At 39.9% G+C, this 13,384-nt stretch overlaps 1 protein-coding gene across 1 annotated transcript in view; it reads left to right on the forward strand.

The window, feature by feature from the left end:
• Positions 1-13,384, forward strand: part of LOC124620339 (clavesin-2) — a 63,672-nt gene that overhangs the window by 36,114 nt on the left and 14,174 nt on the right. Inside the window, exons 5-7 of the mRNA XM_047147013.1 lie at positions 3,132-3,193; positions 3,442-3,635; positions 8,594-8,710. Of these exons, the coding sequence (XP_047002969.1) occupies positions 3,132-3,193; positions 3,442-3,635; positions 8,594-8,710 (373 nt within the window). The remainder of the gene's footprint in view (positions 1-3,131; positions 3,194-3,441; positions 3,636-8,593; positions 8,711-13,384) is intronic.

Consider the following 13,384-nt stretch of genomic DNA (forward strand, 5'->3'; position numbering starts at 1 on the left):
ATCATCCAGACTATTGCCCCTGCAACTACTGGAAAGGCTGCTGCCCCTCTTCCGGAACCACACATTTGTCTGATCTCTCAACAGATACCCCTCTGTCATGGTTGCACCTACATTACTACTCTCTGTATCACTGAGGCACGCAAGCCTTCCCACCAACGGCAAGATACATGGTTCATGGGGGACTTCATCTCATTTTACTTAAATTCTATTGTTCAGTTCATCTTCTTTTGTGCTCAGTGTTCCACTGGCATATGAACCTTGCCTCTACAGTACTGCAGCAGGATCATACTGTGGCCTCCCTCCCCACTTACCCCGAGTTTTCACTCACATCCAGTCCCTTGCTACCTTCCTCAACTTCGTCATCAGCGCACAACATGCCCACTGTGTTGCATGTTGAGGGAATAGACACTGGTTAGCTGTTCTGTCTTTGTGTCAATTAACAAGTTTATATGTGATTTTACTTGTTTCATAAAATTAAGAACTCTGTAAACCTTTTGTGCAGATTAAGAGAAATACATATAGTAAGCTAGTTATATGATGAGACAACACTTGTTTTACCTAAATGGAGTATCAGACCCAGATTTTTCAATTGAATGAGTGGAAAATATCAAGGAGAAAAGATCTGTGGTTCAAGATATAAAACATGTAGAAATATGTAGTAATATCATAAAAACTCTTCAAAGAGTTAGCCAAAGATACATAAACCACCCATGCAGGATGTCTCATTGCGGATGGATATCATGTTCCCACAGAAAGAGACTCTGCCATTGTGGACAAATACTTTCAGCTTATTGCTAGTAACCTATCTTCAATACAAAAGACACTAACAATTCCCTCTATTGATGCTCTACAGTTCCTGATCCTTTACCACTTGACACTTTACACAACACTGTCAGTGCCACCTCCCTCTACATTAAGATCCCAAATTCCCCTGACCTTGTCACTGCTGAAGAACACCTTACCAAATAGCTAACTGACTACAAATGTACAACCTCCTTCCTGATCACCATGACCATCTACTCTGTCAATCTAAAAAGTTCTAGAATGGATTAATAAAAAATACAGAGATGTTAAGATGTGGTTTTAATGCTTCAGGGGTTCTACCTAGCCTCCCAAGCCTCCTACCACTTGAGTACAATGTGTGGAACATTCATACAACCTTGTGAAACTGTGAGAGTCCTACTTTGAGATGTTGGCAACTTGAGCATCATGCTGGCTTGAATGTCAATACTTTGTTAGAACATTGACTCTTCATGTAAATTTCTGCATTTTGTGGTAGGTGTGTATCCATAACACTAAGTCATTTCTTCCAGAAGAGAATTGTTGACATTTTGCATTTCAATCAAGCCACAGCAGGTTTTTTTTTTTTTTTTTTTTTTTTTTTTTTTTTGGAGTCAAGGCGTTTGGGACAGACTTTGCACACATTTTTCTCTTCTTCAAAACATTCTGGAGAATGTGTTAAACACTTCATTTAGAGATGTTGTTGCATGGTAATTTGTGACAGAACAACATTGACTTACTGTGGTCACATGTCCACTACTTACTACTGAACTCACTAGTTGAATAGACATTAGTTATTTACATTTGTTAGCACAAGCTGCCACCATAGTTAATGCATTGTTGTTGCCTGTACACAAAGAATAAAATCAGGCTCAGAGCTTTTTGGATAGATAGTACATATCCTCACCCACAATTACTTCACCTTCAATGAATCACCTGCAAAAGTATTCACAGTATGGTCGTGGGCTCCCAAAAATCACCATCCTATGGCAACCTTTTAATGTACCATCTACAGGAATTCTTCACAGCCACCCAAAATACCTGGTACAGATTCATTGATGACATCTTCATGATCTGGACAAGGAGTGGGTACACTTTATCCATATCCTTCCAGAACTTCAATGCCTATTTGCTCCCCTGTCCTCCTTAGCCCAACGAGCCACCTTCCTTGATACTGACTTCCACCTCATCAGTACCTCCGTCATACCACACCTACCATTTTGACGGCTGCCATTCAATCCCTTCCGTGCTGTCCAGCCACCTGTGGTTGTCACATCTGCAGCAATGAGCAGTCCCTCTCCAAACATGCAGAAGGTCTCACAGGGACTTTCACAGACCAAAATTGCATCCCCTACCATGTACAGAAATATATCTCCTGGACCTTGTCTCCCCAGTTACCTAACATCCCCATCATACCCACTGTCCAGCCACAAAGCAACACCCCTTCATGACTCCGTACCACCCAGGACTTGAGCAACTGAACCACATTCCCTGCCAGTGTTTCAAGTGCCTCTCGTTGTGTCCTGAAATGAGAAATGTGCTCTCCACTATCATTTCCATCACTCCCACAGTGGTATTCTGTTACCTACCCAACCTATGTAGTGACCTTATCCATCTCTACTCCACCTCTGCTCCTAACCCCTTGCCCTATGGTTCACATCCTCAAAAAAACCTAAAATAAAGACCTCTTCCATGCATCCTCTCACTATGCCGTGTTGGCAGTCCTGTCACAGGCATTTCCTATGCCACCAAAGGCAAAGGCACCTGTGAACGCAGCCATAATGTCTTCCAACTTACCTGCAACCACTGTGTGGCATGCTTTGTGGGCACAACCACTGACAAGCATCTGTTCACATGAATAGCCATTGCCAAACTGTCACCAAGAGGCATCTGATGCACTCAGTTGCTGAGCATGCGCGATAGTGAACATTAGTTCAGTAAATGCAACTAGTGAGTTTATAAATACAACTTTTCCCATGGAATAGAAGTAGTTTTATGGAAAAAAAACATTTTTAGTTTGTTTCTAAAATTAATTTTGCTACCTGGAAAATCTGTGGGGTGGTGATCAAAACTTCTGTAAGCAAGCTGAGATGTCAGAATCTTTACAAAAGTGTCCCTATTATCATTGTTGATGCATTGCACATATTATTTTTATGGCATACTTCCATGCAAGGGAAACTTACTTTTGAAATGCTGAGTCTATGATTAGGCAGTTTCCTTATAAATAATCTTGCAGCTCTTCAAGTACTGTTAAAAAAACACAAGTTTCTTATTTAATTACTACTCATTGCTGTCAGAGGTCAGTCAGAGTGATCACAGAGTCTCTTGAATTGTATTTGAACATTTTCCAGGTACTTGATTCCTCTGCCAGAACGTGATGAACATGGCCGACAAGTCCTTCTGTCCTGTGCAGGTATGTCTTGACCCCTTTGCATACTGTATCCTATTCTATCTGTGTCAGCTGTGTTAAATGCTTATTATTTGCTTGTGATGACCACAAAAAAGTAAAGATAAAGGAAACATAAATGTAATTTCCGTTGTTATTGAATTTAAGCACTTAAAGTATTGTGAGAATTACTTTCTGAAATAAATTATGTGCCTGCCTTCCTTACTCACTATGCAGTAGTCTGTATTAACTGTAGTACTGCTTGTTGGTTTCAGGTCGATTTGACCCTTACAAGTACTCTTCAGGACACATGGCTCGCTGTCATAGCCTGGTGGTTGAGGCACTTATGGATGAACCAGAAAATCAGATTCGAGGATATACCTACCTGAATGATGAATCCGGTCTTCTCATGGGCCACATCAGCTTATGGTCATTCACAGACATCAGAAGCATGCTACGGTGCATACAGGTACACTAAATCTGAAGCCATTTCAGACAAACATGGTGCATACATGACACAATCATGACCCTAGTATTTCTGTTTGTTGGGGTGGGATAGTGATGACTTGTAAGCTTAACTCTGGAAAGCCTGGAGAAATTTTATGGGTTTGGTATGTGGAAAATATACTGGTGGAGAGGAGGAGGTGGTAAGGTTCCCAGTAGCATTGTTAGGAGGGGGAGGAGTTGTTAAGGGGATAACATGCGAAACTGATCAAAAGTGGTTTATATTATAGTTCAAATTACTTATTAGTTGTCACAATATTAACAGTCTGCTGTTACCAAATGTAACTAAAAAATTTCAGTGCATTTGTAGTTTCCAAGTAATGTGGTCTTCATTCATAAGTCATCATGAGGCATTTTTGGCAGCCAAGAAACTGACACCAGCTAAAGCACGTAAAACCGTGTTCTCCCATGTTGACAGCATGCTTGTTATTGTAAAACCCATAGAAATGGTTGGAGTGGTCTCAACCAATCTTGGTACATGTATTAGTCACTATCTGGAAAAAATAGTTCTGCATGACTCCTAGGACAGCAACAGAAAAGTGGGTGTGGACAGCAACAGAAAAGTGGGTGTCATGTAACAATAATTGTGGAATACCTGGAGAAATATCAGCCAAACTTAGTATACATGTCATTTACTACCCAGCAAAAGATATTCTTAGGTTATACCACCTCCAGCATCTCTGGGAGTATAATGGGTGAGTAAGTAGGTGACTGTAAAAATAATTCAAAATGAACTATTTTAGTATCAGATCCATAGCCTATGATGTTGCTAAGCTGGCTGGTGACAGGCATGATTTCATGCCACCCCTGAGGGCATGGACATACATGTATGCATATACATACATACACAAATACACCCACATTTATGGGCAGCACTGTAATTTGTAAACTGTACAGGATATTTCAAACTTAGCGAAGGCATCTCTAGTAAAACTTGTCTGATGATTTAATTTTAATTTTTCACAATAATATATAGAATTCATCATAGACATGACCAAAGAAATCTGATGTCTTAAACTACATTTCTGAATGTGCAGGGGAACAAGAAAGAAGATGTCACTCAAACTCTGTTGACAGCACAGTTCTATTACATATGTGAAGTTCTCAGAGCTTATTTGATCTGCGATCAAAGTTGCTCAACAGCACCATTAAAGCTGTCTCTCTGTAAATTATACCTGTGATTCTAAATTTTTTTGTTTTATTTTTATACATGTTTATTTTCAATGTGCACTGACTCCATTTCATTTTCACCTGACCCATGTATTCAATCAGTACAGTCACTAATAGAATTGGCATTGCAGTACAATATATACCTTATAAATACAACACATGTTCTGACTACTTTGTGGTAAATTCCTTCCCTTTGTTATATGATGAAGGAATAGAAACCACCAACTTCGTATGTGCTGAAGAATAAATTTTATTTCAGAACTGTACAACACACACATGAAGAAATGAAATATTGTGTGACTAGAGCCTCCTGTCAGGTAGACCGTTGCCTAGTGCAAGTCTCTTGAGTTGACGCCACTTTGGCGACTTGCGTGTCGAACACATGAAGTACAAATATGGGAGGAAACTGCGCAAAGACAAAGTTATCAAATAACATAGATCAAAGGGTCTGCAAGTCAAAACTCAAAGGTACTCCTTTTGTGGTCAAAAGTCACTACAAATTGAAAGGCATTGAGCTGCAGACAAGCACAATGAAAACAATGCTAGATATATTCAGCTATTGGACCAAGTCCTTCGTCAGACATAGAAAACTCACAAACATTCACACAAACCCAGCTCATACACATATGGCCACGCTCATCTCCAGGCACGAAGATTGTTATTCCATGTTGGATTTTCCATTGTTTGAGCTATGTGAAAATATGTCAATGACAGAAAGACATAGTTGTTTACAGTAGGTAGTGAATGTTCTAAAATTTCAGATTTCTGCTAGATATGGAAAAATGAAGAAAGGTAATCAGTTATCTGACTTGCAACACATTAGTTTTACTAAGAAAGAATATTGGGTTAAAAGATTACAGCTTAATGGTTGGATAATTTACAGTCACCTGACTTACAGAGGATCAGCGTTATTAAGGAAGCGTACTGTATAGAGCAATTAGTAAGAAAACTTACAGTGTGTATTGAAAAAATATCTGATCGTGTACAAAAAATTGCAATTTTGTTTCTAAACATGAAGCAATGCAATGGAAGAAGTCATTTAACATACACTATTTTCATTTAGTTTTATTTTCTTTGAGGTTTGCCTGAACTGAAGTGTAATTGAAGGTGTATCACTACATTTTTGTTCTCATGTGAATAATTTGGGAGTAAAGGAGACAACCCCCAAATAGCACACACACTTAGTGTGTTGCTACAGTGTGCCAGCTGCAGTTCAGCAGGTAGACTGGGGCAAGTGGTTGGATTACATGGAGTGGGGAGAGGGAGGGAAGACATGGTAGGTGGGAGTGAGGGTTGGGGAAGGGTGGCTGACAGCTCAAGAGGAAGATAGCAGGTGTGCAAGACAGGAATGTGTGAAGGATGTGCCCGGGACAGAAATGCGACACATGGGCACTGGAACCAGTGAGTTTGTGCAGTGTACGATGATGAGGAGTGGAATGGCAGGGGCTGCAGGACAGAGGAAGGAGAGATTGTTGGCCAGATTGTGTGGGTGCAGTGGCTTAAAAGAGATAGAGGATAGGAGGACTACATCATTGAGTAAAACAGAAGTGATATCTGTTGTTCCCCAAGGTAGTGTTATAGGCCCTTTGCTGTTCCTTATCTATATAAACGATTTTGGAGACAATCTGAGCAGCCGTCTATGGTTGTTTGCAGATGACGCTGTCGTTTATCGACTAATAAAGTCATCAGAAGATCAAAACAAACTGCAAAACGATTTAGAAAAGATATCTGAACGGTGCAAAAACTGGCAATTGACCCTAAATAACAAAAATTGTGAGGTCATCCACATGAGTGCTAAAAGGAATTAGTTAAACTTTGGTTACACAATAAATCAGTCTAACCTAACAGCCATAAATTCAACTAAATACCTAGGTATTACAATTACAAACAAGTTAACTTGGAAGGAACACATACAAAACGTTGTGGGGAACCAAAGACTGGCAGGACACTTAGAAAATGTAACAGACCTACTAAGGAAACTACTTACACTACACTTGTCCGTCCTCTTTTAGAATACTGCTGCATGGTGTGGGATCCTTACCAGATAGGACTGACGGAGTACATCAAAAAAGTTCAAAGAAAGGCAGCACGTTTTGTATTATCGCAAAATATGGGACAGAGTGTCACAGAAATGATACAGGATTTGGGCTGGAAATCATTAAAAGAAAGGCATTCTTTGTTGCCATAGAATCTTCTCACGAAATTCCAATCACCAACCTTCTCCTCCGAATGCGAAAATATTTTGTTGACACTGACCTACATAGGGAGGAACAATCACCATGATAAAAGAAGGGAAATCAAAGCTCGTACGGAGAGATATAGGTGTTCGTTCTTTCCACACGCTATATGAGATTGGAATAATAGAAAATTGTGAAGGTGATTCGATCAACCCTCTGCCAGGCACTTGAATGTGATTTGCAGAGTATCCATGTAGATCTAGATGAACATGGTAACTCCCACTTACATAGTCCAGAAAAGCTGGTGTAGGACAGGGGTCCAATTCTGCCACTGAGTGGTCAACTCTGAAAGGCCACCACCAAACTGTGGCCACAAGCATTCTGGTGGTCAGGTGGTTGGTGCTCCTGCACACATAAAATGTTGTGCATGAATTGTAGCATAGCTGGTATGTGAAATGGCTACTTTAACATGTGGCCCCACCTCTGATGGAATAGGATAAGACTGTGACAGGACTAGATTAGGATGTGCTGGGTGGGTGTTATACACAGATCTTCCATGGTCGTACGACCATTGTGGCAACGGGTGGGCAGTGGGAATGACATAGGTATGGAGCAAGATATGAAGGTTGGGTGGTTGGTGACATACCACTTTAGGTGTGGTGGAAAGGATTGTGGGTAGGATACCCCTTATTTCCAGACACAGTGATACATAGTCATATGCTGCGTGGGGTAGTCGCATGGCCTGAGGCATCTTGTCACGCTCTGCGCGGCACCCTCCATTGGCAGTTCGAGTCCTCCGTTGGGCATGGGTGTGTGTGTTGTCCTTAGCATAAGTTTGCTTAAGCTAGACTAAGTAGTGCGTAAGTTTAGGGACTGATGGCCTAAGAAGTTTGGTCCCATAAGACCTTATCACAGATTTCCAAAAAAATTGTCATAGGCCTGCCAATGGACATCGTTCACTTGCCCCAATCTGGGATGATATTGTGTAATAAGGGGAGTACAACTTTGCAATTAGTACTTGGTGGTGATGGGAAGATTAAGGGTGTCATCGGATATGGTGTGGGAAATATGCTTGTGGACTAGGTTTGGTGGATAATGCTTGTCTGCAAAGGCATTTAAGAGATCTTCAGCATACTGGGAAAGACATGAAGATATCATCAATGAACCTGAATCAGACAATGAGTTTAGGATTTTGAGAAGCATAGAAATGAGTCAGTCAGAAAGGCTCTTTTATGAAGTTGGGACCTGATGACAGAAGCATTTTTGTCTTGGTTACTGCAGTACTATTATGTTTCAAGAGATGTTGAGGAGGTCCCTACTGAGTGACTGCAAAAATCCTCCCTCATTTCACTATACATTTAACCATGAAAAACATAAACCTGTGAATATTCTTCTGGTATTTATTTCTGCCTTGAATACAATCAGTAAGTGATGGTGACAAATTAACCAGAACGCTCATAGTGTGGTGGAAGGATCCATTAAGTAAAAACTTTAGTTTTAGTTATACTAGTGCAGTACTCTTCACATAATTTGTTGCTAAGGTTATACAACTGTACATAGCTACTTATCTTTCCAGAACTCAACCCCAATGAGGCATAAAGAGATGCATTTCCTTCATGTTCCACATTATGCCAACAAAGTTTTTGAGTTCTTCACTGCACTTATGAATGAGAAGTTAAGATCCCGTGTTGTGGTAAGTGATAGACAATAATAGTAGTACAAACAGTAATAAAAAGAATAATAATAATAATGTATTAATGTAATCAGAATAAGTGGTGATTAGTTAGTCCATCTGGTTACAGACACATTCTTACTTTTAGTAAGAATATCAAGTGCATGTATAATATGCAGAGTGATGAGGTAACTTGTAAAAGCAAAGTGTGATTGAATTAATTAGTTACCAAAAACCAAAGATTGCACAGAAGCCTCTTCAAGATCTTAAGCAATCTTAATAAATATTTATATTATATAATTAAAGTCACTAACAAGTGCATTGTGAGACGTATAAATACAACACAAAACATAAAAGTTGTGTGTCTTTGTATAAGATAACTAATTCAGTTGTTTATTCAGGTGCTGAAGTCTTTAGATAGTTTTGTATAGGCAGAAGATAAGTCAAAAAGAAAACAGCTCTCTCCCCTTTCTTTATTTAACACAGTAACAAATCTCCTAAATGCTTAAACAAGTACACTGAGTTCATTCTTAGTTTATGTGATGTTAACTTCATTTTAAATATGACAAGAAAAGTTCTGGTAGAATGTAAATAATTTGGAATTGGATGGTCTCCTTTATTAACTACATTTTATCTTTTTACCCAGGTAAATATCAAGGAATCTTACATGTAAAGGAATCTTATTTGTTAACATTTCTTTAAAGTGGTTCTAGGTCATTTACGCAGATGAAAAAGCAGAAGTACATTGTGTACAAATATTTGTGGTATTCTGTATTTTATGTTCCTGGAATCTGAGTTGAGTTTTTTTGCTGCAAGCTAATTTTCCAGTGCAATGTTCTGAGCCTCATGTTGAAGCTAAGACTCCATTCAAGTATGAATAATGCCATAGCAATTTAGCTTCCTGCATAATATGTAGGGATCTGTGGAATCTGATGCCTTTGGAACATGACTGGAGACAACAGTGGGATGATTATTTCTTTAATAATTTTTCAATTTGAAGAGGTAAAAAAGAAAAGACACCTTCAAGTACCTAGGACATAAATTAACCAAGATAGGAAACATCAAGGATGAAATTTCAGAGAAAATAGAAAATTGTTCAAATTTTTTTTATAGTATGTTGGACATAATTAGAAATTGCAAATTCCTGCCGAAGCAATGACCATGATGTACAAGTCATAGAATCTTACTGATCAGAATGTTGGACTTGGACAAATCTGAGCAGAATACAAGCAACAGAGATGTGCTTTGTATGAGGAATCCTCATTAAAACAATAAGAGGCAGTATAAGAAATGAAATAATATGAAACATGCTGCACATTGAGCTCTTAAAAGAAAATATGGAGAGCGATGGGCTTATATGGTTTGGCCACATTAAAAGAATGAGATCAGAAAGATTTTTGAAAAGAGCCCTAGAATGGACAGAATCTGGACAAAGACCAGTTGGAAGACCGCAAAAGCGGCAGAGAGACCAGGTGAAGGATGATGTGAACCAAAGAGGAGTGTAATGGGAGGAGGTGCTACTGTGGAAGAAAAGGGAGGCTCGGAAGAGGCTCTGTGAATGACCTGCATAAGCAGAAACATTTTAGCAAAAGAAGACCTCTGCCAGGGCACCCATATCATATAATGCATGGTTTTTACCTGTAGAACATTCTTTATAGAAAGCCTATTGAGACACATTTCGCAAGTTCTGGTCAGAAAAACGAACTTGTATTCTACTGTGAACCTCATTCTCTTTTTATTCCTTTCTCCCCCCCTTTTTTTTAATATGTGACAATGACGACTGAAAGCAGCACATTGAAGCTGTAATTAAGTGTGATTTAATTTCCTTTATGTTTTTGCTGTTGTCCTGTTGCATATTTAAGCCTGCCTAGGATGTGCACCTCACTAGTAAGCCAAAACATTGTGGCGATCTGCTTGACAGGGCTTCGGTCAAGCTTTGGAATGCAGTACTGCAGAAATTCTGCATGGTGTGGACTCATCAAGTCGTTGGTAGGTTTCTGGAGGTACATGGCACTGTATGAGTGCACAGAGATCACAGAATTCCTCTAAATTATTGACTGGTAGTTTGAAGACACAGTGCTGATGCCCAAAAACATCCTATTTGTGCTTGATTGGGTTCATATCAGGCGAACTGTGTGAAATGATCGTATGGCATTTATTGGCCGGGATATCCCCTTTGGGGTTTAGCGGCCATATTGCAAGTCTTTTTAGTTGACACCACTTCAGTGACTTGCACGTAAATGATGATGAAAATGATGATGAAGGACACACAACACCCAGTCCCCTGCTGGGAATCGAACCTGGGCCCCCTTGTGTGGTAGGTGGTTGCGCTACCACTGCACTACGGAGATGGACCATGTGGCAAGGATGTTATCTTACTGAAAGATGCCTTTGCCTTCAGGGAAGACATCGAGCATGAATGGATGCAGGTGGTCAGCAATAATGTTTGTGTGCTGGACAGTTGTCACAGTACCTTTGATTACGCAACAGGTGCCCAAGTGAATGTCCGCCATATCATAATACTGTTCCTACTAACCTATGTTCATGGTGCAGTGTATATTTTGAGCAGCTGTTCACCCGGATGACAACATATCTGGACATGACTAGCAACCTGGTGTAAAAAGAAACATGATTCATTCACCCTGGTGACATATTTCCGTTTATACACAGTCAAGTCTCAGTGATCCGGTTCCCATTGCATTTGTTATTGACAATGTTGTTGGGATGCATTGGAATATGTAGGGTTCATCTGCTGAAGAGTCCCACATTTGGCAATATGCACTAAATTGTGTTCTCTGATACACTTGTGCTCGAAGTGGCATTTTATTGCACCATCGGATCTGCCACAGATCACTGCTTATTCTTCTTTACAACACAGACAAGTCTCTGACCTCCATATTCTGTGATGAAGCGTGGACGTCAGACACCTTGTCACCAACCCATAGTTTCACTGTCCTTTGACCTGTTTCTGTAGATACTCGTGACTGTATGGAGCAAACAGCTGACCAGCTACACATGTCCAAGATGCTCATTCTCAGGCATTGTGGTATAACAATCAGCTCTTTGTTTGAGTTCTTTTTGTCAGGGGATTTTGCCATTTGCAATCCTTATCCTCACTAGAATGATTTTCGATTTGTCTCCACCTTGCTAAAATACTTTCCTTATGTAATGTGCCTGCAATGTCACCAGGCAGCTTTCAGCCTCACAGTGGCCTGTTGTCATAATGTTTTGGCTCATCAGTGTATGTCTTGAAGCACTGACACACCACAAAGAATGGCCTCTTCATGCCAGCCCAATATTGTGCTACTCAACTAGAAACAATACCACAACCACAATAATTACTGCTTTTTTTTTTTTTTTTTTTTTTTTTTTTTTTTTTTTAAAAAAAAAAAAAAAGAACTGAGTGTTTCCAGAATAAGATTTTCACTCTGCAGTGGAGTGTGTGCTGATATGAAACTTCCTGGCAGGTTAAAACTGTGCTGGACTCAAACTCGGGACCTTTGCCTTTCGCGGGCAAGTGCTCTATCAACTGAGCTACCTAAGCATGACTCACAACCCATCCTCACAGCTTCAATTCTGCCAGTACCTCATCTCCTACCTTCCAAATTTCACAGAAGCTCTTCAGCGAACCTTGCAGAACTAGCACTTCTGGAAGAAAGGACATGGCTTAGCCACAGCCTGGGGGATGTTCCCAGAATGAGATTTTAACTCTGCAGTGGTGCTGATATGAATGTGTGAATTCCTTGATGGTTGCACTTTTGAAACTAAAATCCATTGATTGTGTACATAATGTCCACTGAAGTATGTGAACTGCATCTATATTTTGTTACTTATCAAGGGACACACTTTATTGTCACTATTGGAAAGTCATCATCAAGCCTGGAAACTAATGATTGCAATGTGATATCATATTCCTTAAATCTGTCACCTGTGATCTTTATTTCAACCATGACACTATGTTTTTCTGTTCTTCTCTTTTTTTACTTTATTTTAAATAATGTCACTTATTGTTTGTGTTTTATTCATAAAGAGTTTTTATTTTTTAATTGTTTAACGAATGAATTATGCTATTGCTGTCTGCATACTTCCAGTTGATGATGAGTTATAAAATCATACTATGGTGAAACTTGGTCAGGGTTGCCACAAGTTCTTGAAATCCGGGACGATCAGGAAATTTCAAGCATGTCAGGGAACTATCAGGAAAATTTGGAAAAAAAAAAAAATGGAAAAATCTTGTTTTTGTCTCAGTAGATGAAGTGGTTTGTTTAGTGCGATGTCACGCATTGTTGCTGGCTGGGCGCAGTTGAGTACGTGCACCGCTTTCCTACTCCTTTATTCTTACTGCTTCTACCACTGCCCACAGTTTGCAGTCAGTGCTGCCACCACTTCTTGCCACTAGCCTAGCAGCTGCCAGTGAGAGGCAGGGAGGCGAGTGGTTTGTTTCGATCTGATTCTCAGAGACTGTTGCTGGCTGGAGACGGTGGTCATGTGTGCGTGAGATGTGCCCGAGTGATTGTGTGAACATGTGTGTGCTCTCATTTGCTGACAGAGGTTTTGGCCGAAAATGTAGTTGTGAGAGTGTGATTGTCTTTTTCTATGTGCCTGTCTGCAGCTCAGAAATCATCTTTATGGTGAGTTGCTGCCTATCCTCATTAGTATTGATTCTCAAATGATCTGCACAAGTCATCTGTTGCA

This window comes from Schistocerca americana, chromosome 6 (genome assembly GCF_021461395.2).
Source record: "Schistocerca americana isolate TAMUIC-IGC-003095 chromosome 6, iqSchAmer2.1, whole genome shotgun sequence".
In the NCBI taxonomy this organism is placed as follows: domain Eukaryota; kingdom Metazoa; phylum Arthropoda; class Insecta; order Orthoptera; family Acrididae; genus Schistocerca; species Schistocerca americana.